The sequence below is a fragment of the Sciurus carolinensis genome, chromosome 15, assembly GCF_902686445.1.
Source record: "Sciurus carolinensis chromosome 15, mSciCar1.2, whole genome shotgun sequence".
Taxonomy (NCBI): Eukaryota; Metazoa; Chordata; class Mammalia; order Rodentia; family Sciuridae; genus Sciurus; species Sciurus carolinensis.
This window is the reverse complement of record NC_062227.1, coordinates 53,775,100-53,802,291: the sequence shown is the minus strand read 5'-3', so window position 1 is coordinate 53,802,291 and position 27,192 is coordinate 53,775,100. Positions and strand designations below refer to the sequence as shown.

General features: G+C 43.4%; 1 protein-coding gene across 3 annotated transcripts; it reads right to left on the bottom strand.

Annotated features, from left to right (window-relative positions):
- Nucleotides 1-173: 173 nt before the first annotated feature.
- On the bottom strand, nt 174-25,092 carry Slc14a1 (solute carrier family 14 member 1 (Kidd blood group)). 3 transcript variants are annotated; one of them, XM_047526471.1, is made up of 11 exons: nt 24,754-24,805; nt 24,026-24,088; nt 21,558-21,715; nt 18,547-18,703; nt 17,825-18,014; nt 15,671-15,799; nt 13,803-13,995; nt 11,040-11,187; nt 10,682-10,816; nt 4,289-4,338; nt 174-2,367 (listed from the first exon to the last, which is right to left on the bottom strand). In XM_047526471.1, exons 3-11 carry the CDS (start codon nt 21,702-21,704, stop codon nt 2,194-2,196), a joined length of 1,323 nt encoding a protein of 440 aa, XP_047382427.1. In that variant the 5' UTR covers nt 21,705-21,715; nt 24,026-24,088; nt 24,754-24,805; the 3' UTR covers nt 174-2,193. The 3 variants fall into 3 exon arrangements, with proteins under 3 accessions (XP_047382427.1, XP_047382429.1, XP_047382428.1); XM_047526473.1 differs by lacking the exons at nt 21,558-21,715; nt 24,754-24,805 and adding an exon at nt 24,971-25,092; XM_047526472.1 differs by lacking the exon at nt 21,558-21,715 and having other exon boundaries at nt 24,754-24,828.
- Nucleotides 25,093-27,192: the final 2,100 nt, after the last annotated feature.

Below are 27,192 nucleotides of genomic sequence, written 5' to 3'. Positions count from 1 at the left end.
AATCTGAAATTGAACAGGGTTTGCCCAACTACACATCTGGTGGCAGTACCAAGTTTAAGAAAAGAATAAGGGCTTTGGCACGTCAAAATGTATAAGCCATACATACTTATGCATGCAACTGTTCATATCTATGATGGCTATAAAAGACACATTATACAAAGCTGAGGTGTGAATATAATTTATTCATATACTTGCACAGAAATTTGTTATACAGACAATAGCAAAAAAAAAAAAAATACAAATGCTCCCTAAGAGTTCTCACCTAATTTTAGGATAATACTTAGTAACAAAAATAGCTTGAGAAAAGTAATATCACCTAAATAAGACAATATACAAGGCCTTTGAATGCTCCTATTGCAGATCTGTGTGAGCTCACGGGGAGAGGATGAGCTCCATTCTGAAGGTCAACTTGGGTCTACTTTAGGGGACTCTGGTTTGCTCAGTTGTGCCTAGACTCTTCGCTGCTGGGAATCTCTGGTTATGCTTGTTTTTGCTCTCCCTCAACTTCTATTTTGCAAATTCCCTAACAGGAATATATTGTTTCCAACACTAAATTTCAATTTTTTCCCTTACATTTATGACAGTTGCAAAGTTATGGTTTCCAAAGGTTTTGGTCACTGGATTTTAAAATTGGAATAGTGTTTGCTTGTTTGCTTTCCTGAGAAAAGGAAGAAGTGAACTTCTTCCTAAAATGCCTGGAAGGTTACTTACTGCTCAACTTGTTTATCCATTCAGCAAAACTGTATTCTACATTGACCATCGATGGAGAGAGGAAAAAAGCTTTAGAATTCCAAAATCTCACTTTTTCACCCTCCAAAATACGAAGCTGAAATGAGTGGTGGTGGCAATAAGCTGACTTGCCACTCGCTCTTCAGCACTTTTAGCCATGGAACCTTGACAGAACTTGTAGCTTTCAAATTAGAAAAGGAAAAGGAGGAGCATTCCTCACCTGTATTTCTTTTCATAGTTCAAATATTGTTAGTTTCTGGGAGATAATATTATGAGTGTACAGAAAATAATGATTTTTAAAAGAAATTCAATAACTTCTAAAAACAATACTATAAGCAATCTCACTCTAACTCCCAGTCTTTAAAGACATCCTTGAACGAAATTTAAAAAATGTGAATTTAAAGGACTCTGGAGCTTCATGATGATTCTACGTATTTGTAGGACCAAAGTAGGGATTACAGTAAAGTATGCTGAGCATTTTATAAATACCTATGCTGAGTAGTTTAGAAGTATGTATATTTTTCTTTAATGTGTAGGGACTGGTGAAGTCAGGGAACTTCTTTTATTTTATCTCACTGGAAAGAAATTTTTCCTTATAGAAAAAATGATGAGACAGACATTATTACCCTATGTACATGTATGATTACACAAATGGTGTGATCTACATTGTGTACAACCATGGAAATGAAAAGCTGGACCCCATTTGTGTACAGTGAATCAAAATGCAATCTGTAAAAATAAAGGGAAAAAAAAGAAAAAATGATGAACTACCTAAAGCATCCTTTGTAATCTCCAAGAAAAGTGACAATTCAGAATAATTTTGATAAAATCCCTTTTCCCCTCCTGCAGTTCTGTCAGTATGAAGAAACTCAATTATCTCTTGTAAGAGTATGTTACACACACACTGAACAGTGTGGAGGCCATTCTGCTGAGGAAATGGGGAACTTACCTGTACCCAGTCTGCACTCTTGTGATGTTGATCAAAACTGCAACATGTAACTTGCATTAATTTTAAAAAGCCACACTGCTTATCTGAGAGTTCTGGGTTGACTTCGATTTTGTGAATTCCATAAGGCTTAGTTGGTTTATAAAGCTTAACTTTTAATACTGATAAAATGATCTGGCCAACTAAGCACCAAGAATATCAATAAATAGCAATAGTTAGCTCTGTGTTCACTAGGTTTTTCTGTTGAAGCATTTTGATTTTATAAATACATTAAAGTCTTAGTGCCAGCTCCCACTGGGTTTTCAAATTCCATACTAGAGCACATCTCCTGGACATGACCCTCATATGCTTGAAGATATTCCCAGAGTCAAAAAGCAAAATGTGGAGTGGACAAAAGAACAGTTTGCTGTCAGTCAGTGTGAAGTTGTTCTAGTGGAAAAAAACAGTTTGCCGAGACCCTGTAAGTCAACGGGAGCATCAGAAATGACTCATGACCATGGCTGTGGGTGGGATCACTCTCACAAAGGGCTGTCAGCCATCCTTCTCTTGCTTTGAAGATAGAAGATGCGGTTCTCTTCAGGATAAGTGACTTTACTGAGGGGCATCCTGTAGATGTTGGAGTTTTTCGTGGTCAGCAGGAGGAATAGAAGTGTAGCCAAACAGAAGGACCAGGTACCAGCTGGTAATCCAACCTGGGAAAAGAGACAAGACACATATTCCTCTGAGATCCCCTTGGAAAGCTAATCCACACAAAACACCTCTCTGCACTTTCACACCGGAGAGATGAGTTGCTGGGGGCATTGCTCTGGATTCTACTTATGCCCATGGAGGCCTAGTCTAAGATCTCAGGGCTTTAGGAGTTGAAATCTCTTCATGGATCTCTTTAAGGTGGTCAGTTAGGTCTCTAATTTGTCTTTCCTCCCTTCTCATACATCCAGACTTCCCACACCAGATGTGCAAGGATGACACCTGGCACATGGAGATGACACTTAGTGCATTGCTAAAGGTCCCTGACCACTCACTCACAATGCACGAGGCTTTCTCTGAATGCTCAAGTCCCTGGTGACCATTCTACTTTGACTTTAATTCAGTCTAGGTCTTGGACTCCACTTGTTTTACTTCTTTGAATTTTGTCTCCCAATAGTTTCTTTTTAAAAATTTGTTCTAATTACTTATACATGAAAGCAGAATGCATTTCAACTCCTGTACACATATGGAGCACAACTTCTTATTTCTCTGGTTATACACAGTGTAGAGTCACACCATTCTTGCAATCATACCTACACATTGGGTAATAACATTCATCTCATTCCATCATCTTCCACCTCTCACATATTCCCTGTCAAGTCCCTTCACTCCCCTCTGCCCAATCCAAAGTTCCTCCATTCTTTGCTTACACTCCCCCCACCACTCTTAAGTTCTTGAGGGTAGGTCCTTCTGTGCTGACCATGGTAACTCATACAATTCTGACCAAACCCATTGGTTAGCTCTAGTCCTATGCATGGACCCTGTGGAGTGTGATGGAGTATAATATGACTGAACATGAGAATCATCTGGGGAGTTAAAAATAAAACACAGATGCCCAAGTATCACACAAGACCCACTCTATCAGAAAGATGTGGGATTGGGCATAAAGTTATGTATTTTCCAGAATCTCCTTGTGAATTCAGCAGCTTGTTCAATTTTAGCCTATGGACTGGCACCTGTGAATTTTCTTTGTTGGGATGTGAAGGACTCGATGAGGCTTGGATGTATTTTCCATTGGACATGGGACTTTGGCTTCCTGTCATAAAGATGCCATGTCTCCATAAAGTATGGAGATAAAATCTCTATACTGAGGCTGAGAGAGCCAGATACTATCTTGACCCATTAGCAGCCATGAACACATCAGCATGGACTGGGCTATCAGAAACTGACCCTGTGTCACCTACAATGGTGGGTGAGAATGGGAAGAAAGTTCAGGCATTGGGAGGTGGAGGATCATGGAACAGTTAGGAGAGACCGGGCTCCTTGAGTGAGGGACAGAAGAAGGTCAAAGGACAGGAGGATAATGCTGAAAAGGAAGGAGAAAGATTTTGCCTATTAAATAATTTTCCCAGGACTCAGGTCTGAGAAGTCTTATTGACAACAGAGGGGGGATTTAATAAAGACAAGAGGTATAAAAAAGTATTGACTAGATTTAAACAATATGTCTGGGTCTTTAGCCAATTATCCTTTCCCTCCCTTTCCTGATTTCTCAATCATTACATAGTTCTGGCTTTTTGTTTGAGTTAAAGATACTCTAAGGTCAATTTCTTGACACTCAGGATTAGACTATGAACTTGATAAAATGTTATTCGGTTATTAATAAAGTATTGTTAAAGTTACTCTTTAAACCATGCAATCTGATGTTTGTAACGAGCCTGGTGATTGCAGTTTGGGACTAAGGATTACTGTGATTTTAGAGAGGAGAGTGGCCCTGGAGCTCCAGCAGAGGCGTAGAGAGGAGTAGTGGGTATCATGGTCATGGATCCTGTCACGGGATGCTGTCCAGGTGTACTTCAGAAGGGTTATCCATATAATTGAAAGCTGATCAATCATGCTGATGATAGAGCGAGACTGAAGCAAACTCACCTCAGCCATCAGGTGTGCCATGCTGCCTCCGAGGTAGGCGGTGAACAGGGCTACAAAGAAGGGAGAAAGAACAATGCTTGGGAGATGTATTTTGAATCGCAGGAAAGAGCCCATGGAAGGCACACTTGCATGTCATCCAGCTAGCCCCACAGCCCGATTACAAGCCCTGAGCTTAGAGTCAGCAGCTCTGGGTTCATCACTCAGTGGACTCTGCTCTAAGCTTCCATGTCCTCGCCTATGCAATGGAAGTAAAAGGATTATGTCAGATGATTGGTATAAGCAACAAAGGAAATAATGCCTATGTTTATTAGTACACAGTAAGTGCTCAATAAAGGTAGTCTGTGGTACTCTTTGTCATTGTTATGGCTAGTACATAAAGGAAAGTTCTTCCATGCCAAATAAACTTCCCCATTGTTTTACGCAAGCACAGTTGAATTTAAATGAAAACCATGACTGTATCTGGAGATAGCTTGGTTTCTATATAATCTCTCTGAATCTAGGAGATCTCTCTCTCTCTCTCTCTCTCTCTCTCTCTCTCTCTCTCTCTCTTTCTCTCTCATCTGGGATTGAACCCAGGAACAATGTACCACTGAGCTGCATTCCCGGCCCTTTTAATTTTGAGACAGAGTTTTGCTAAGTTGCACAGGCCGGCCTCCAACTTGTGATCCTTCTGCCTCAGCCTCCTGAGAAGCTGGGATTATAGGGACACACCACCCCACCTGGCAAAAATGCCCTGGTTTCAAATCCCAGCTCTGCCATTTTATTTATTGTATAACAAATCCACGTATTTTTCAGGATCTAGTGGTGTTATCTGGCAGAAGGCAGCTTGAAGATCTTTACAGGAAGGTGACGAGTCTCAAAAAGTACATTTATTTCCACAAACGGCAGCTGTGAACTCATTCCTTTTATATGTGGCAGTCACTGCTCTGCACAGAGGAAAGCTCACCACTTGGGTTGGAAGGGTTTCCCTCTTTGGTTCCATCAATCTCATTCATTTCTAAGATCACATTCATTAATTCAACCACTCCTCCGGGCCCTCTGCTGTCTCAAGTGCCAGCTCCTGAGCAACACATCCCTGAGCACAGAAGACCTGATCTTCACTTCTCTCCTTTTAATGCTTATTGAACTTCGAAGGCCTAATTTCAGCAATCTTATATCTCAAGCTATTGCACTGTTTTGAAGTGATTTCCAAGTCTAAGTTGCTTTTCTCTCCACAGTAAGAGTGCCAGACTGTTTAGCAGTGGATGCCCATCCATTAAGACTCGCTGAGCACAACTGGGAAAGTCCTACATTGGACGGGGACTTCCACACACCATGGTTAATTTACAGGTAACTGCCTGACAGCATTCTTGGTAGCTGAGGAAGAAAAAAGGCCCTTGAACCATGAAGGGAGACTGGATTTTAGCTCTTTGTGGATGATGTCCCTTCATGAACTGTCACACATGATGCTACTGTAATAATCCAACCATTGATGTATTTACAGCGTCCTTGGATAACATAACAAAATGGGCCGCTGCCTGGCCACATGTGTTCTGATCTAGAGGTGGGGAAGGCAGCTCTGCTGCTCTCTCAGTTCTCTTCCTGATAAAGATGTCCGGAAGGAATGAAAGGACCGCTCGGTAATCAATGCTGGCCATTTATTTACCTTGGTGGACAAGAGCGGCCTTTTGTTTTGCAGTGTCAGGGTGACATGGACAAGCTGAAACCTGCTGTGGCATTTTGCTTGTGAGACTTGCTTTACAGGAGGGGCTGGAAGTCTGTCTCAAAAGTTCATGTGCAGAGAGTAAAATCTGATAGGACCCCTTGGAGATCAAACAGGTACAGCTGCTCTCACGCACTGTTAGCAGCAGTGGAAAGGGATACAGCCCTTTTGGGGTGAATTTGGCATCTGTGGAAATTGAAATTGGCATTCCTTTTGCTTCATCAGTTATGTGTCTAGAAATATGTTACAGAAATACTTGCACAAAGTATACAGGATATTAGTGCCAAAATATATATTGTAGCAGGGTTTGAAATGGCCCGGAACTAGAAGCCCTGTGAATTTCCCCTAGCAAGTGGGTGCTTGTGATAAAACACATCTGCAGTGTGGCTGGCTCTGCTGTCTTGACCACCTGTGGGTAAAGCCCTGCCCCTCATGCACCAGGACAGATGCCAGCTCAGGTCTGGCTTCCGCTCCCCGCTCAGAGACTCATCCCCCAAACGGCTGATGTCCACAGGGAAATAAGCTCCCAGGGCAAGGAAAGGAGACACCCACGGAGAGCAAACACCATAAGAGAAAGCACAACTGACAGCAGATAAGCTCAATTAACCAACCAGAAATGAAGAACTCGGTAGGTGATGTGACTGGCACAACGGATGAAGCCAAAGAATGGGTTGGTCAGCTAACCTGAGATCCCTGTGAAGGGATAAGGAGATGGAAGGAGTCGGGAAAAAGTCAATGCAAAGGCACTGTATTCAAATATAGGAGTCCCCCAAGGAGAGGGAAAGATAATTGGGGAGGAAAGTCCTGAAAAATTGAAAACTGCACTATCCCAGAATTAGAGGAAGATACGAAGGCTCACACTGAGATGACCTCAGTGCCTAGCAGCACCAAAAATACAAAATCCATGATAGAGGGACCCCAGAAAACTATCTCATACGTAACGTGACAATCTGAAGAGTCCAGAAAGAAACATGAAATCACCCCTATCAAGAATTAGATTATCTTCAGACATCTCAATAGCAATTTTTGGTATAAGACAATGAAATACTCTTTGAGGACAATTTTTCAAAGTATCGAGAGAAACAAAAGTTAAATCTGGGATTTTGCATTCAGTTAAACTAAAATTGAAATAAGGATGAAGTGAAAATATCCTAAGACATACAGGGCATTAAAACCCCCACAAACTTCTCTGAAGAAGTAATAAGACACATAAATACAGGACAGAAAGAACTATGGGGGTAGGAGTGGACTGAGAAATCAGTAAAGTTTATAGTTAGGAAACTATAAACATTTAGGAAAATGAGCAAGTATCCAAAAAAGTACAATAAACCCCAAATGAAAATTCTGTACAACATCAACATGGTTTCACTAGTTGTTGGGGGTAGGCCTCCCCAGAGGAGGTAAAAGCAGGCTAAGACATCAGTCATGTTTGGGGAGGAGATAAAGGGATCAGGAAACTTTAAGAAACTGTAGTCAGGTGTGGTGGCACACGCCTGTGAGCCCAGCAACTTCAAGGCCAGCCTCAGCAATTTAGTGAGGTCCTGTCTCAAAATAAAAAGTTAAAAAAGACTGGTGATGTAGCTCAGTAGTGGAGTGTCCCTGGGTTTAATCCCTAGTACCAAAAAAAAAAAAAAAAAAAAAAAAAAAAGAGAGAGAGAGAGAGAGAGAGAGAGAGAGAGAGAGAGAGAGAGAGAGAGAGAGAGAAAAGAAATTGAGAGGGAATAATAAATAAGCTTGATTCCTATAAGTTATGCAAAGCCACCAGAAAAAAATTTCCAGAGTTTTAAGTAGTGCAAACAAACGCGCTTGACACTATTTATGTTTAATGTGCTTTATGTACACATGGACTAATCCTCAGAACTGTTCTAGGAGGCAGGCACTTAACACCCATTTTTTAAAGTGGGGAACTGAGACACAGAAAAGTTAATTTGCTTAAATTCAGCAAGCTAAGTAGCGCTGGGATTTCATTCCAGACAGTCTGGCTCCAGGGTCTGGGATCTTAACTAGTTCAATATACTACTTTAACCATGTTCTATACTAGTAAAGGTAGCTGTTCTATCCAAAGGAGGGTAAGTGTGGCTGGCAGAATAAAGTCCCCTGCAAATGTTCACATCTTAATCCCCAGAACCTGTGACTGTGTTACCTCATGTGGCAAAATGAACTGTGCAGCCGTGATTAAACTACAGTTCCGGAGATGGGGAGATTATCAAGATCATCCGAGTAACTACAAGTGTTTATTTAATAAAAGGGAGGTGAAAAAATTGGACCTAGGGAGTACAATGGGGTATTGAAGCTTTTTTTTTTTTGGTACTTGGGATTGAGCCCAGGCCTCCTGCATGCTTGATACTGAGCTACATCTCCATCTCTTTTTATTTTATTTTGAAACAGGGTCTCACCAGTTCCCAGGCTGGCCTTGAACTTGCCATCCTGGTGCTTCAGGTTCCCAGCAGCTGGGATCACAGGTATGCATCCCCTGCACCTGGCTAGTATTTTCATTTTCTACTTTATACTTTTTCAAACTGATCAGATTTTTGGTTTTGTTTTGTACAGTAAGTCTGTACTACTATATAAAGAAGGAAGACAGTCCCACTTTGGGGAAACACATCTGCCAACATCTTTGACTTTCTCCCCCTTCAAGGTCTGCCAAACCTCACCAACATCTCCTGTGATCCAAACAGTTTCTGCTTGACCTTGGAAGGATGCACTAAGGCCGTCACCACCAGTCTGTATCACCCTTTCCACCAAACACAACACCTCCTCCAGTGCTTTAGGATTTACAGAAAAGCCACCATCTCTTGGGGGGACTTCTGATGATTCTAACTGTGACGTTCCCCCAGAGGAACCTGTGCTGAAGATTTCTCCTTGTTCTGCCACAAACATGGCACCGCTCCTCGGGGCTCCCCTCCTTACCAGCTTCTGCTGTTCACTCTAACATCTTCTGTGCTCAGGAACTCCTTGGGCCCTAAAGCTTCTAACCACTTGGCCCTTCCCTGTACTTTCTGGGCAGCATCATGACTGTTTAATACTTATTTGCCACTCCTGCCTACACAGAAAAATAAAGGTGCTCTCCAAATAAAGGTCTGAAACCAGTCTCAGAATAAAGCTGTAAGGTGGGAGGATGAGAGTGTGTAACCTAGCTGCGCTCAGATGACCACAGAACCTATCCATGGCTTCTTTGCCCTGAACTTGTGAACAAATGTGGAGAATGAACAACATGTTTACAGTCATTAGGTGAAATAGATGAATAACTAAAGAAACTGCCAAAATGACATCTAAATGGTGATACCACAGCAACTGAGGTTTTATTTTTTAATTTTAAAAATTTATTTTAATTTAAAAATGTTTATCCTTTTGCAGTGCTAGGGACTGAACCCGTAGCCCATTTTATTTTTTATTTGGAGACAGGGTCTCACTAAGTTGCTTAGGACCTCACCAAATTGCTGAGACTGGCCTCCAACTTGCAATCCTCCTCCTCAGTCTCCCACAACCTGAGTTCTATGAGCCTTGCTACAGCATAAATCACAATTGCATGGGGCCTTACCAACCCTTGGTTCCATCTAACCTCTGACCAGGGCAGAAATTCCACTTTATGTCTTACCCAACATGTGGTCCACCATTGTAATGACTGCTTAGATAATGTGGGTCAATTAACTGGTGATAAAATGACTTTGACACAGATTTCCACCAGATGAGGAATAATTTCCCCACATTCCACCATCCCTCTCATCCTTTTGTATCCAAAGGAGCGTCACTCCTTCCACTCCAGGACATTATCTTAGATACCGTCATTATATTGAATTAAGTCTCAGGATGCTATCAGCGAAGCAGCCTGCCTTTTACAATCAGCTTGGGGAATCCACTAGCATTCCAGATCCAAATCTCCTGAAGTCTGTTTTAACTGAGGGGTTGCCCTAAGGTCCTAAGGCGGCCACAGTGAGCAGTCAGGGGCAGGGTGAGTAATGGCAGGTTGTGGCTTCTAGGTTTGGATTGACTCCTAGAAAATCCAGTCAGGAGGCCTTTCGACACTTCCTTTAACCTTTGTCCCCCAAAAGTGAGAAGAATGGTCTGGAGGTCTCCCAGGACACCTTCTGGCTCTGACAGGCAGAGTCTGGCTAGAATCCTGGGGTTTGAAAGGTTTACTAAATCGGTTCTCAACATAAGGATCACAGGCCAGCAGCATCTGCACACCCTGGAAGCTTGCTGGAGACACAGATGCCTCTCCCTCACCTCTGACACTGAGATGGAGACACAGTGTGGGACCCAGTAATTTGGGTTCTGCTACCTGTTGGAGTGTGAGGGCAGCTGGCTGAACGTGATTCTCAAAGTGCCACGTGTACTTCTACCTGATTCACTGAGAAACACGACTTGATATTTAGCTTATTTCCTTTTACTTTTTTGGGGGTTAAACAATAAACACAAAGAACGTAGGATAAATCTGATGTCTAGGTCCCCAAATATACATAATGTAGTGTGGCCGATATGACTCAGCAGGCTTCCAACTGCACAGTAAGTCAAAAGTGACTTCAATACTCCCAGAGAGGGACATCACTTGCCCTACTCACACAGTTAGCTCTCAGGTGGGCCCAGTTAGGATTGCAGCTCTAATCTCTCACACAATCCTTTTTAACTCCTTGATTTGGGTCCCCTAGCTGGGAGCAACCTTCCCCCTACCCCATGTGCAGGGTACTCACCGCAGGCAAGAGCCAGGAGGTGGGCTTGCCAGGTGAGAGCTATGAACATTCCTCCAATTGCAATGCAGGCCAGAGAACTGTTGTAACCCCAGAGTCCAGAGTAGATGTCCTCAAATGGTGCTGAAAGACTGAGTCCTGTTGGGTAAGACAGGAGTGAGCAGTCAGTGCTCTGGACAAAAGGGAGGATGCTCTGCAATGAGGCAGGGGTGCAGCCATGGGGTCAGGGGGAGCATCACAGAACTCCCGTTGGTCCCCAGGAAGCAGAGACTTTGGGAAAGGTCTGGAGTACAGACGACTCCTGAGACCATGCACACAATGGTGGGGGTGCTCAGTATTTCACCAGGAGTCTTGTGCTTACCTGCGACTACCCCCAGCAACGATCCGATGGCGGCGTGCAGGCACATGAGTGGAGAGGAGAGCAGGATGCCACATAAGAAGATGCCCCCCGTCCAGGGGTTGTCACAGCCATATATCTGACCAACCCCCACCGGCAGGGACTTCAATAGCTGCAAATGTAAGTGCAAAACTGAGGCTCCTAAACAACTGAATGTAAAACCCACAGGACACTCACAGTGTTATTTTAGATTTAGCATCCTCATGTTCAAGATCAGTTTTAACTAATTTTAACTGATCTTTAAAATTCTCTCCTTTAATTACAAAAAAAAAAAAAATCTCCATCCTTCTTTAGCTTTATCCCCACAGGTAAATCTACTCTTCCCTGGTGCAGCTGCAAATCTGCACCAAAATGCCCTCTCCAAATCTCCTTACTCCCTGGCTCGCCTACGTGTCCTGCCCTTGGCCTTGATCCCTGGGAGGCTCCCAGGGTATTATGGCAAGGTATATGGTATTAGGGTGGTATTATGGCTTCTGGCTGTGAGGATCCACCACAGCGTCTCTTGAGGATGGCAGGGACATCAGTTTCTTTTGCTTCTAATTAGTTATTGGTACTAAGGGCAAATAATCAATCCATCCTTATGTTCAGCAGCAATATTACTAGTATGCAATTTGAATACTCCTACTAGGGCCAGAGACCTGAAGCTGAAGGATTTTGGCCACAATTTAGAAGAGATTATAAACAAGTTCATGAGTCAGGACCATATTTGCCTTTTTGATGTTGAAGAGAACATGCATTAGTTCAAACTAAGATATCCTTAACTTATTCCACTTATTAACACCTGTCAATCAGACATCAAAACACAAAAGTACACACACATCATAATTCTACTTTCTGGTTGAGGCCTGAGTTTAGTTAAAGTATGTACAGAAAGAGAGTTTTCAAGAAGCACAGGATTTGACTCAAATGACAATTTTTTATAATAGTACTTTAGGTAGGGCCAGGGTGGACAGACTCGCCCATGACATTTCCCTTTCGAGTGCAGCTAATTCCTGAAAGATGCCTTCCCCCCCTTCCCCTGTGGCCCCCTTTACCCTTTCTGGGTTATATGCATGCCTCTAGGCAAGGACCTTCTGCAGGCAATGACTCTGACAGAGGCAGTCCCAGCTCTGGCATGAGGGGATGTGTCCTCTCCCCTCTTCTTCTCTTGTCTTAGGCTGGGTCTCACACTGGCTTCCACACAGTGGCACGGTCCCTGCTCCTCAGTGCACCAGAGCCCACCGTGGGTCTGACTCTATCCTAAGAAGGGCTCTAAATTCCTCTGGGCAGTGCTGGATCTTTATGTTTACACAAGATAATTTCCTGCTTGTTTCTTCTAGAACAGGCAGTTTCACACAAAGAATGAATAGGTTTTTGTCTTTGAACTTGATAGCATAACTATTCCTCAGGTAGCCAGGGGGTGGGGAAACTGAAGGAGATGACAAAAAAGTGTACTGATGTGGGTTCAGAGTGAGGCGAGGACCATCCGCTTCCCCAGTCTCAGGTCAGCCTGCCAACCTGATGACAGAATTGTCTATATCCCCACCATCCAGTGCAGTAGGTACTAGCCTCGTGTGGCTACCGGGCAGCTGAAATGTGGCTAGTGAAGTTGTGGAACTGTTTTTAATTAATTTACATCTAAATTTAAGTAGCCATATGAGGCCACCATATGAGACATGGCAGTTCTAGAGAGATTAATATTATTTTATAAATTATTTCTTTATAAGTAGTTTTGATAAATTTTTTATTTTCCTTCTGGCTATTTCCAAATGCTCCTATTCATTCTTTGGGTAGGAAGCAAAGGCTAGGTGAGCTTCTTTCATAGTTTCATTGCTCAGAAAAGAGCACAGCAGAGGGTGTTTCCGAACTTGAGAGTGGAGAACCAGTTTTTCTTCATGAAAAAAGGCAAGCTCTCTCTGGTTTTCTTTTGATTTCAAGGATTCTCTTGTTCTTAATGATCGAGAAACCTTAAGCAGATTTACTGCATAGACACGAGCAGGAAGAACTGGAACACAATTTGGGTAAACTAGAGTTTAAGAGTTCATCCTCGCTCTATGTCCACCTGTAAAGAGATGTACTGCACACTCTATCCCAGGGTAGAGTGATTCTCAAACTCAGGCCTGCATCACAATTTGGGGAGTTTGTTAATATAGGTCCCCAGACCCAGCTTCAAGGATTATGATTTAGAAGATCTGAGATGAAACCTGTTTTGGTTTTTAAAAAAATTTCCAGGCGACTTGATGCTTACCAAAGCCAAGAATCCTGAATTACTATGCATACTCTGAGCTATGGAAGAAGAAAAGGCAGAACAGAGAGATTCTGCAATGAGCTGTAAGAATCAGCATCCAGTGCTTTTGATTGTAGGAACCTGAACATGGAAGATTTAACTCCAGGTAGGAGGCCACCAGCCTTGAGCACTGGTCCCCATCACACCCATCCAAATAAGGGCCAAGATCACAAAAGCATGTCTGAATCCCAATGGCACTATATTCTGGAGTTGGTTGACACTGCTGATTTTTTTTTTTAATAAGGGGGAAATTCTAGCTTTGAACAAATAAGTTATTTTAAAAAATATCCCTTAGAGCTAAAGCTCCAGAGTAGAACAAATGTTTCAGATGGCAGGTGGAAGGCAGAAAGATCAGCGAAGTGCTGAGTATCTAGAGGACTCTGACACCCGTGGGCAATGAACCAGAGGACATGGGTGTCTTTAAGAGGCGGAGAGGAATGTGAGAAGACAGTGCATCTTACCTCCAGGGCACTGAGGTCAGACCAGGTGATATTGGGAACTGAGGTTACAGGTGCCACCAGTTTGCTTGGAAAGAATGGGTTGTAATGTCCCGTGGCTGAAAGGTACATTGACAGCACCATGTTGAAAGGGAGTGTGAAGACTGGCAGGTCCCACTTGCTGAGCACTGAGCTCAATGCACTGGAGAAAACGGGGCTGCAAAGGAGCAGAAGAACCTGCATGTGACAAGCCAGACTGGACAACGGGTGTCTAGACCATTAAGGGGCTCTGCTTCACCAGCCAGTATGCCCCACAGTGTTCGGCTGGCAAACCTTCCACAGAACGGAAATCTGGGATACGTCTGTCATAGGACGACCATTCAAAAACACAGTAAAAAAAGTTCAACTCTTAGCTTATTTGGATTTTGAAAAACTATATTCTGGGGTTGCTCAGAGTGAATTCTATATCAAGATTTTAAAAATACCTTTTTAGTACTTAATAAAGTACATCAGAAATAAGGTGCCCTACAATACCTGATCATGTGTCCCTTCCTCCCACCAGAGGACACCAGGTTCCTGAATCCATCACTTCATATGTCTATAATACACATCTTCTTTTGGAAAAGAGAAACACTTGTCCACAGAAGGCTACAGGTGGTGTGGGTTAGAGGGAAAAGATTTTATAGTCGGGGGCAGAGTAGACAGCTTTGAGTCGTTGACAAATGTTGTGACCTTAGGCAGGACACTGGTCCTCAGAATTCCAGATATCCTGGGTTGTGGGAGGTGTGGTGAGCACTCACTGGCGACAGCTGAGTTCTCAAAATGGGGTCCCTGGACCAGCCACATCAGCATTACCTGGAAACTTGCTAAAAATGCAAGTTTTCAGGCTCCACCCCAGATGGAATGGACCAGAAACTCTGGGAATGGGGAGCAGTCATTTGTGTTTGAATAAGTGCTCTAGGTGGTTCTGATAGTGTTCAAGTTTGAGAACCACTGATGTAGGGGTGGGTCCCAACCTTGGTATATTTTAGAATCACATGGGAAGATTTTAAAACTCCAATGTCTAGACAAGGGCCCAGACCAAACATATCAGAATATTGATGGGTGTGAGTATGTGACATGTGGCCACAGTGCGCTTAGTGAGGCAAAGGTGTTGGAGGACACATAGGGGAACTGGCAGAAGGTCAAATAACTGGGTGTAAAGAAACACACGATTTTAGGTGGTTATTACTGTTAGAGTGAACATAACCTGAATCTAATATTTAAAATATTTAATATTTTAAATATTTAATATTTCTAATATTTAAAATATCTAAAAATTCTATATTTTTAGATAGGCACAGTGGTGCATGCCTGTAATCTCAGCAACTTGGGAGGCTGACACAGGAGGGTTGCAAATTCGAGGCCAGTCTCATCATTTTAGGGAGGCCCCAAGCAACTGAGCAAGACCCTATCTCAAAATAAAAAATAAAAAGGACTTGGGAATATAGCTCAGTGGCAAAGCAACTCTGGGTTCAATCCCTAGTACCTAACCCCCAAATTGATTGTTTTTTAAAAATATTGCAGTAAAATACACATAATATAAAATTTGCCATTTAACTATTACCAAGTATTCAGCTAAATGACATTAAGTTCATTCACATTATTGTACACCTGTCACTGCCACGCCTTCACAGGACAGTTTTCAAATTACCAAATGGACACTTATACCCATTAAATATCAATCCCTCATTTCTTCCTCCCTCCGTACTTTTTTTTTTTTTTTAAATGGAGCTGGGAATGGAATCCAGGGCCTCGCCCATGCTGGGCAAGTGCTCTACCACTGAGACAGGTCCCCTGCCCCTCCCTCTACAAAGTTTTAAAAGGCATTTTGAAAACCAGGTTTGACTTACCAAGTCAAAGACGTAGCAGATACAGGCAATAAGAGCCACCAGAAATAGTCTCCCTTGTCTGAGAAGACGGCCATGAGTAGTCCCACCAAGGTGCCATTGTAGCCATGGAGCCCAGCTGCTATGGCTGACCTGTGGGCAAGAGGCACAGCATAGATGTTCCTCAGGTGGACTTGGGTTAGGCCTGCATGTCAACAATACTGTAACTTCTAGATCACATTCACATTAGAAAATGGGATTATGCTTGGATACGTTTCAAAGCCTATTTTTTTTCAAAGCCTATTAAGCACCATAGAAATACTAATAAAAACAGGAAGTAGACTATACATAGATAAAACTACCAATGTGCATGTAGAACAACCCTCTCCACGGGTGTCACAGCCAAGGACAGGTGTATAGTTTCTGAGGGAGAAGGGGGAACCGGCCGGGCAACCTGCTCTCCTTCATTTAATCTTTCCTGTAGAATTATTATTTATTTTTAATCATTAAGGCCTCTGGCTTGAGTAGGGTTTTTTACATATGAAACTGTTTCGTAACCCTGATTTTTTGGTGCGACACATAAGATTCCTGAAATGTAAATTCCCTTTCCTAGTGTCTTTATAAACATGAATCTTCCAAATCTTTCAATTTAGCATACATTTTCATATTGCGGTCTCTAAGTATACATTTCTCCTTCTTCTTCTCCTTCTTCTTTTTGGTGCTGGGGATTAATTTAGGGCCTTGCTCATGCACTGATATCTCCTCGTGAAATATCCATTTCTAAGTTATTGTGAAGAAAAATAATTTTATTTTACTTGGCAAAGTAGCCCCCTTTTAATTACATGCATGGTTAGCGCCTCTTTTTGAAACCTCTCTTTGCTGGATATTTAACTTCACTTCTGAAGGTTTTTCCTGTAGGTAAGTGTTTACTCTGGCCAAATTGGTTCCTATTTCATAATTGGGAACTAGAAACCCCAAGTAAGAATTGGAAATTTTTCCATAGAATAAGCGCAGGCCTGATGAACCAGGCCCCCTCAGGGCTCTGAGACTTGGCAATGTCTGACACCATAAAGGGCACAGGGTCTACTTCCCAAGAGCCTGGAACTCCAGAGTGGGGAGGGGGTGAAGATGGTGAAGTGAGTGGGGAAGGTCAAGTGCAGGGCCTGCATCCAGGGAGCCACAGTGCAGGGAGGGGCGGGGAGGGGCGGGGAGGGGCTTCTTGGCTCTTGTTTCTTACTGGGCCAGGAGCTACCAGTGCAGCAGACAAGATGATGTCACGTGCATTCACTGGAGTGAGAACATGGGAGGTGGGACTCCCTGTTCAAGAGTCCTTTGTCTCCCTAACTAATCCTCTAGGGAAGTGATGGAAATTGTGTTGCTGTAATCCAGAAATTGGGACTACTTGTGCTGACAGAAGGGAGTTATGTGAAGACTTGCCCTCTGACAACCAGCTTGGAGAGTTAATGCTCGAGTTTGGTCAGTTGAAAACGAACGGCGACATCTATAGATTAGAGAAGGCCATGGCTAAGGCAACAGGAAGACGTGTAATCATTGGAACAGAATCGTAGTCTTCAGCACACCAAGGAGAGTCCGAGATTTGAAAACAAACACATTCAAATATGACCTATCTGCCTGCCAAGGAAATGGGGTTGGTCATATTTCATTGGAACAAACCAGTGAGGGACTATTTAGTATAGCATGATCCTAGAATGACACTAGATTTGTCCCTCTGAGAGTTGAGCTGACCTTTGCATTGTCTGCGAAGAATGGTTTCCTAAACCAATGATGAAGCAAGATATAAAGGGCTTTTCAAAAAGCCATTAAGACTTTCATGAACTCATATGCATTTTTTTGTACAAACAAAATGCTGAAGACAAATAATTTTATCAGTTATTAAAGAAGATCTCCTTAGAAGCTCTCCTGGTAATTACCTGTAGCTTAGTTCTGACTACCCTGTCCTGCCTTGAGATTCTGGCATCATTTCAGACTGGCCAATTATTCAGATATCAAGAATAAGAGACTATAAATGATTCCCTGACCTCTGACTCAAGGCACATATGGAGATCTGTGGAGTAAAGGTTGTTTCTCCCAGGAAGGGTGTGGCCGTCAACTCTCCCTGTGGCTGGTTGGCTACTGTCTCAGAAAGGGAGCTGAGCTGACCGAGATGGTCATGCCTACCTGTCTTGGCTGAGCAAGAGAGCTGCCAGGGTGGAGACCACTGTTCCCAAACAGCCATTGAGAGCCCACCAGGGGTTCTGGACCAGAAATCCCACCAGAATCAGGATTCCACTGATGGGATTGCTGACGAACACCACTTGGGATATGCCCCGAAGAAACCAGTCGGCGAACTGGAGCACAACAGGTTTGTCTGGGAGAGATGAGATAGTTAAGAAGTGACAGAACTGCCCCACCTCCCCCAACCAGAGCAAAAAGAACAGGGTCCCTTGGAGGTGAAACTGACTTGTGCTATTCCTTGAAGCTTCTTCCCTCTGAACCCTTTATCTCTTCAGTGGTACCCAGATCCCCCATATCATCAAGTTTCTTTATGCAAAAGCTGCCCTGCCCCTACTGGAACCTAAACTTCAGAAAGTACCTAATGTACTTCTTTACCATACTCAGAGGTAGAAATTCTTAAGTCAAAGGAATGAAATGATCAATAGCAATATTTTCATTTTTAAACACTAAAATTGCAAATGGAGCCAATTGCTTTCCTCTGAGGAGAGTCCTGGGCCCTGACCACTATTCCATGAAAAGATGTCAAGAGGTTTGAAGGTTGAAGATACAAAGTAAAAGACTGAAGAGTAATGGGGAATATAACCAAAGAGGTAAGCAGAAGTGCCAGTCAACCATTTCTGCAAAGTCACTTTTTCTGTTTCTCCAAAGGATGGATGCATAGATACCTTTAAGCCACCTGGCAAATTCTTTCATATCACCGGTGACATAGCCAAGTGTCTTGGGGATGCACCTTCTTCCTCCATATGATGAAACCTGGTTTTCACTGTGGTCCATTTTGACTATTGTGGGACTGTCCTCCATGGTCAGTTCTTCTTCAGGATCCTTCGGAGAAGGACAGAATTCATAAATATTCCTAATGCAGAACTTTCCAGGTGGGACAACTAAGGCCTAGTTACAGTAGCCACAGAGGAGTTAGAATGCATTCATGGGGATGTGCCTCGTGGGACTAAAAAAAGCACTGTTTTCCTCCTGAAACATCTTGAAGATTATCACCCATACTCAAATTCCACACTACTTTTGTCATCAATGTCTTTAACGCTACCATGAGAAGGTTCTGGACTGTAATACTATTTGGTCATTTCTAGTTCAACAAACATTGATTGAGTCCCAACTTCCTATACTCAAGGAGTCAGTCTAATTGAGAAGAAAGAAAAACAGTTAATGTAACATAACAAGCCAAGAAAGAGCTAAAATCAAGTGCCTGAACTTCATACTGTCAATTAAAGAAGCAAGAAATGCTGTTACAGAATTTACTTGCTCCCAATGCAGACTGATTAACTACTTTCCAAGAAAAGTGCCTTTTTAAATTAAATTTTAAAGTTACAAAATATCAGTTTTATTTAAGACTTTGAAAGGGAAATTCAAAAGGAAAAAACATTTAAAACGGTTTTTGTGTTTTAAAAACCTTAGGAAGGTTCTTAAGGAACCAGCCTGAGAACCCTCCTGCCTCCATTCTCCAAATCCAGCACTGCTGGAATTTGTTCTTATATCATGCAACTATCTCAGATATTCTTTTCTTTTGGAATCTGTCATTTAAATGTGTAAACACAGGCAAGAATGATATTCCACAAAGATATAGAGAGTCGGAAATATCGAAGTGGACAATACCATCAAAAGCAAAAGTCATAATGTAAGGACTGTAAGGTGTAAGGATTTACAGGGCATAATTATAGTAAGCATGCCTTGGCAAAAGACAAATGACGAAACCACAGCTCATGTTCACTATAGGACTATTTATTCAGTAAGTATGTAAGGTCGCCAGACAATGATATGGTATGTGTAGACAAAATGAGGGTTTTATGGTGGCAGATATAAAAGAATACCAATGGCATAATTCCAGAAGTAGGTGGTGTGAGAAAGACAAAGGCCAAAACTCCTTGGGTGTGAAAGAAAAGTCCAGAGCACAGCCAGGTCCGTGGGAAGCAAGCAAACCCCAAATCAAAAGACCCTGGAAGGTACAGATACAGAATACTGAAGTCACAGTCCCACAAGACATGACCAGAGAAATACCCATAGCTTATGCAGAAAACCAGCTCATATTCCCCCATGGCAAAGCTGTGAACAAAGTGTTCTCATGGCTATTTCTGGCCTCATCGCTATTCCATTTGCTATATTCAACAAATTGCTATTAAAAGATAAAGTTACTTCTTTTTTTAAAAATATCCTGACTCTTGTTTTGGTTTCTATTAAGCCCAGTACAGGAATCAACATGGGTAACTGATTAATAAATCAGTTAAATTTCTGAGTAACAATTATACTTCAATTGTATTACTTTACTGCCCAACTAATCATCCTGCTTTTTAAACAATAGTGAACTATTAATTGTTGCACGAAGTGGAAGCTATTTATACAATGCATTGCAGACCAAGGTCATTCTGTTTTGGCAAAACAATGTCAGACACCAATATCTAAGGCTTCTGAAGAATCATTGCACTAAGAATTTCTTACATTGGAAACTGCTGGAAGTCAGGAACCTAAACTAAGTTCCTGTGAAGCTCAGTGGGCTCCATACTTAAAGATGCAAAACTGTTTGAGTAATTAAGCATTTATGAAAAGTTACCCTTTATTTCATGTGTCTGAGTGATGGCTCTTCCTTATTTTCAAACATCTCTTTCTCATCTCTTACAACTGAAACTGTTGCATGGTAAACCCCCTCCTCAGCCATAACAAGTTAGGAGAGGCCCTGGGCTTCAGTCCAGGCAACCACAAGAAGCACAAAGCCACAACTTCCTGGAGTTTCCATCCTGAATATATAAGGTTCTAAAAGTGACAGCTTCCAAGGAAAACTTGGGGGCAGAGTGGTTTTTCCCACTGACTATAGAAGCAAATTCCAGAATAAAATTCATGCCTTCAAAATTTCCAGCATATAATATTTGTTTATTTTAGAGAGTCTTAAATACCCCATCACTGGGAGATTTCAGAGATACAGATTCAAAGTTTGATACTGTAACTGGTCAGACGTGATTGAGAACCTGAATGGCCTGAGTCCCAGTTCAGCCACCTCCAGTTAAGACTGAACAATTTTTGCCCAAAATTCACAGACCAAGCTAGAAAAGGCTTATTATTGCTCTTTGTGTCTCCAATATCTATGTGTTGGGATGTGTGGGAGCTGTGATGTCCTAGACAGGGGCTTCTCCTGACTTGAGATAGGGGCCCCTGGGAGCCTTGATACTTGTTCTAGAAGTCAGGCATGAGAATTGATTAGGAGCAATCAGTAATTTCAAGCCGCAATTCTCTAGAATTTGATCATGCTAGCCTATGTGCACTTCCTTAGGGAATTTTAGCGTTCCACACATCCAACATGTGTCAGCGAGAGGCTAAGGAGATGCTATGCCCCATCCCGACTAAATAGGCCATTACATTTCAACAAAGAGGAGAGGAAAATAAAATAAAAAGAATTCTAATAGGAGCAGGATACATGTAAAACCCCAGGCTACATTCCCCCAACCTTTGCAAGGCTTCCCAAAATCCCCAACTCAATGGTCAGGCCTCTAAAACACAGGCAATGCCAAATGGCTTTTGGCCCATGATTCCTGTGCCGTTCATTCAGCCCACAGCCCTGAGCTCAGCCGGGCTTGCTGACCCCCACTACTTCCCAGGCTCTTCTCAGAAAAGACACAAGAGAACTTGCAGCAGGCTCCCCGTTTCCCAGAGGAGTCTGCAGGGGGAAGCATACCTGTTCTTGTGGCCCATGGGCCAGGGTCAAGCTTAGCCGGGCAAAGCCTTCGTGCGCTGCCTCACCAGCTTTATTTCCAAAGGGGTCTATCCAAATAGGACCATGACGGGCGTCACCAGCGCCACCAATGAAAGATCGTCCATTCATCCTTCCTTTTTCTCCAGACATGACAAAGGGCAAAAATACATGAATCAGCAGGATGCGCCCTGGCTCCAGTGAGCATGAGCAAGGCCGGGTGGGGGAGTGGGGAGGGCGCCAGGGGAGGCTGTACAGGGCCTCCAACACCAAGGGCAGACTTCCTCATCGCAAAGAGCTTGCAGTGGGAGGGAGGAGAGACGACGAACTGACTGCAGAAATGGAATGTTCATTTGGTTTTGCTTAAAAAAAAAAAGGGCAGTCCACCATGCTGCGCAGAGCCCAGGGCCCAGGTTTGGTTCTGCTGCTTTTTTCCTCTGCTGGTAGGAGGCTGGCCCATGTGAAGCCTGCTCCAGAGGGAGAGGGGAGCTGCAGGCTCTGAAGCCCTCGTGGGAAATTTAGGGGTCCATCTGGGGAATCACAGTGAGACAAGTAGCCCCAGTCTTGTTCTCAATCAAGTGTGAGACAGCAAAGGCATGGAGTGACCTCTATTTTCTTCTATAAGGTACTAGCTGCACTATTCATGCACAGCAGAAGCCCATTTAAGAGACTGAGAAATGGCATTTTTCTTCTCATTAAGAATGCTTAAATATCAAATATCACCATTAATGATAAATAATTGTTAGTTGAATTCAACAAGTATGGTAGGTTTTAATTTCTCTTTCTCCCTTCCTTCCTTCCTTTCTTTCTCTTCCTCTCTTTTTCTTTCATTGCATCCAAGGATATCATTCTTCCTTTAGAAGTTCCAGAAAAGTTGTCTGTGTGGTGTTTATTGCTTTACTTCTCCCCCTTTCATTTATTTTAGTTTTTACTTTTTTCTACTGACTTGGTCTGAAACCTGAAAACTTCACCAGAGTGGCTGTAAAAGTGCACAATTGTGGAAAATATTTTTTGTAGTGTTTTAGGAAAAGTGTGTGTGTGTGTGTGTCTATGCTAAATTATCTGGCTAGTTATATACCAAACTCATGTGTCTAAGTTGCTCTGCAAGTATTTTTGCTTGATAAAGAATAGCATTGAGAAAATCTATGGTAGGGCTCTCAGATACAGGTTTTAGGTTAAAAAAAAAAAAAAAAAAAAAAAAAAAAGAGAGAGAGAGAGAAGTCAGGCATACATGGTGCCCTGTAATCCCTGTAGCTCCGGAGGCTGAGGTAGGAGGATTGAGAGTTCAAAGCCAGCCTCAGCAAAAGGGAGGCACTAAGCAACTCAGTGAGACCCTGTCTCTACATAAAATACAAAATAGGGCTGGGAGTGTTATGTCTCTACATAAAATACAAAATAGGGCTCAGTGGTTGAGTGCCCCTGAGTTCAATCCCTGGTACTCGCCCCACCAAAAAAAAAGAATGAAAGAAAAGAGGGGAAAATAGGAGGACAGTCTCACTCTCCATGTGGAAGCCCATTCCCCTGACCCCTGCTCAATGCCTGCCTTTCCCTATCACCAAACTCACAAGCAACTCGTAGAACCACATCATTGAGCTCAACGGCAATATTTTCTTAGATCCAAGAGACAGAAAAGTTTAAGAGCTAGTTGGGATGAAAGAGTTTAAGCCTTCATTATATAGAAAAGTCAGGTTCAGAGTGGGAGCCGTCCAAGTTCACTCAGCAAGTGGCAGGCAGACTGCGCCTTTGGGAATGGGTGAGCCCTGTGGTTCTTTGTCCTCCATCTGAGGCCAGGCACAAAACTGCTGCCCAGGATTCTATTCAAGTGAACAAGAAGGAGCCGCTCCGTCTGGCAGGGTCTGCTGTGGATGCCAGGACTCAGCCATGTAGTGAATGCAGGAGCCTTTCTTCATGGTTGCCCCGGTGGGAGGTTGAACAACAAAACAGAAAGGGCTCAGTTAGCCCCAATTTCATCCTATACTCTCACAAGGAAGCAGCTACTCTCTGATGAGCAAGCACCTCCCTGTACTTCAAAGGGAACCTCACTCTTCTGCAGCACTGATACGGGAAGAGCAAGGCTTGCACGTGCTGAAGTCAACATCCCAGGAATATTCTGGAAGCTGCACCTGGTGAGTTTCCAGCAGGAGCTAGGAATCGCTTTTCATAAACCGGATCACTAGCGAAACGTGGCAGTGCTCAGCATTCTGATATGAGGCAATATCAAGATTTCAATTCAATTGCTATTTCCTATTTTATTACACAAAACGAAACTCATTCCATTGTCAGCATTATGTTAGAAATTTGCATAATCAGAGAGACCTGTCTTCAATTTTCCATGCCTCAAGTATCACTTCAAAAATAATACAAAATTTTGGATATGGATATAGAAGTATTTAAACATTCATGTTCTATCATACTGAAAAGACTTTCGGCATTGACATTTATTTGGTACTTACTATAATCTTTATTTTGGGTAGTTTTTGATTGTAAGTGTCAGAAGTGCTCAGTTCTCTTTAAAGCTGTAATCAGAAACAAAGAAAATGCTGTCAGGTACTTCTACCTCCCGAGGAAAACACTTCCCTCCTCAGTAGACAGCGCTCCTAGAAGCCTTGAATTTTACATGCCAGAAAGGGTAGCTGCAGGAAGTTGCAAATTTGTGGCTTCAGTTGTGACCCATGAGTTGTCCCCAGTGGGCACGCAGGCAGAGTCCCTTTGGCATGACAGCACAGGCAGAAAAGCCCGTGAATTCATAATTGCAAAGCGCCATTCCTAGCATCCCACTTTTTTTCTTTGGAGCCATATAAATGCTCGTCTCCAACTGAATTATTCCAAGAGCACAGCCTGAAACTTCTAATAGTGCTGTTAAGTGAGAATCATTTAGCACCTGGGTGGACAACCCGCGGCGAGCCATCCTCCACAGAACTCAGGGTTGCTTCTACCTGCTTCAGAAACTGCGAGTAAAGACACTGCCCTGAAGCTTCCAGCAAGAAGCTCCGTGGCTTCCGTGAATTGCTTACTTGTCTACCAGAACTCCAACTTGGCTGCTTCTATTCAGTCCTGACAATCTGAGACCTCTCTCTCCAATAAACAGAGAAAAGGGGAAAAGAGCAAAATTTAGAGGACTAAGAAGACAAGTGCCAACAATGAGCAGTTGGAAATTACTAGAAATGAGGAGGGTACTTACCCTCCAGTTGGCTTCCCGGTGGCAGAAGGCAATGGCTGATAGAGACCTGCCAGGCTCTGTTAAGAGGGAGAGAGCTGCAGAGAGACGGTGCTGGAGGGAGGCACCCAACCTTTTATACCCAGAGCCCCACTCTGCATATCTGTGGACTGCTTTCTCCTCCCACTTCAGACACCAGTGCCAAAGCAATGCTGGGGAACTGGTCCCCTGGCTGCATTACCTGATGTCTCTCTTTCTCTTCTGAATTTGGTGCCAACAGCTTTGCCGTGGTTTCCACAGCATCCCGAGGTCTTTGTCGGGGGAGAGTTCTAGTGAAAGTCATCTTTTTCTCCTCCATGCTGTTTCCTCTAGCCCCTCCCACACCTGAAATATTTTTGTAAATATTTGTAACCCAAATGAATCCACATAGTGCCACTTAAACTAAACACCACGGGACAGGTTACTGCAGAGTGGACTCGGGAGCGAAATGACCGCTCCCGGGGTGGGGGTGAGGGTGGGGTTCTTGGACTTGATGCAATTTCTTCACAGGCCTGAGAGCAGCAAGGCCCTGAGGGGCGAGGTGCAGGGCGGGAGGACAAGGTGGATAGAGGCCGTTTTCCGAAGCAAACAGAAAGACAATGTTTTCTTGACTGTTCCTCTTCCAGGTGAGAACTGCAGACGGAACTCTGCTGTCTTTTGAAAGTTAGGAGGCAAACATTTCATAGCAGGGGGCTCTAAAATTGAATTTGAAAGCTCCTTGCCCCTTTTCTTCTTAGTTTTGTGACTTGTTCCCCGATGGCAGAAATCTAACAAACTCAGGTGCACTTCTGCGCGCCTGGAATTTTGCGAAATCCCCACAGAGAGCAGGGCAGATGTGGCTGATTTTACTCCATCCGGGCTTCCCGCCCGCTGGATGTGCAGATAGTCATTATCGGCTTGGGCAAGGCAGCGGGGGACTCTAGGGCTCCACCCCCTGGACACAAGCCAGACCACAGGGTTATTCCTCCCCACGGGACCCCCTCCCTGTAGGTGCTGGGACACTGTGTCTGGGCCCTGGGAGGGAGCCCATAGGTCGTGTTGATGGTAAGGGTTTTCAGGTTGTGGCAAATCTACCTTTGACTATTTTTTTTTTTTTTTCTGGTAAAATGAGGAGAAAACGAACTCTTGGGATCCCCTGAAAGAGAAAAATGAACCACAAGAGGTTTGCTTTGGGAATGATAGGAATCACACTAGTATTTCCAGGAGTTTGTTAAAAGGACCAAAGTCCCTCATGTAATAATACTAATGATAATGGTGGTGATAACAACAACAAGAATTTCTACAAATGACTGAGCAGCTCCTGGCTGCTGTCACTATGCTAAGCACTTTACATGTATTAGTTATTTAACTATTGCACAAATCCTGTGCAGTAAGTAATGCTCTTCCCATTTCGTAGATGAGGAAACTGAGACTCGGAGAGCCCAAATAACTTTCCCCAAGTGTTAACATCAAAGTTTATACTGTTAATCACTCTAGTGCTGCCCATTATTTCCAATTTCTGCCCGTATGTCTGCTTAACTCATTCATTAACTAATATTAACTGAGTCATCAACACATATTTATAGACTTCATCTGGAAGCCACCTCTGAATGCCTCCCATGCAGCCTTCTGTCTTTGGCCCTGGTCAGGGTGAGGGTGTGTAGCAAGTCTCAGGTCTGGCAGAACCACCTCCTACTACACCGTCCCTCCCTCCCCACCCTCTGCCTGGGCCCTGTAAAGCCACACCTTAAGTTCGGGTCACAAAATACAGCCTCCTTATATGGTATGCACAGATAATACCTGGGTTTCCAATTCTGGTAAACCCGAGTTTGAGTCCTGATTTGTCCCTTACTAGCAGTGTGACCTTAGGTAGGTTACCCTCTCTGAACCTCAGATTCCTCACTGTAAAGTGGAGTAAGTTTGCTTCCTTTATAAGGTTGCAATAAGGGATGCTGAATGGAAAGCACTGTGGAGTGCCACCGTGTTTGCTCCTCTCATTCAGCGTCACTTTGTCCTTGAGGATTCCTGAGTGGTTCTCTGTCCACGGCTTGAACTAGGGGAAAATGTTCTTCCTGGCCTTGACCTCCAAAAGGGCACGGACATGGACATGGAGGCGACCACTGGGCCAGAACCTGAGCCATTTTAGAAGTTGACACAGGGCTTGCAAAATTCTCTTACTGCAAGTTCCCAAGATGCCAGGGACGGCTGCTGCCTGGCTTTGGAGAGAACCTCACTGTCCAGTCAGAGAGGCAATGGGGCGTCCACTCCGGATCGCACGTGTGTGTTTGGAGTATTTCTAAATAGCTCTGATTCACAGTTCGCTGCCTTTTCCTCGGTTCTTTCTGCACTGCCTCCTGGTGTCATTTGCGGAGTGTCACTTGCTGAATGTTTTTGCCTTCTGTTGTTTTCTTTGCCTCTCCCGAGTCCTTCCACTGCTTCTCCCCT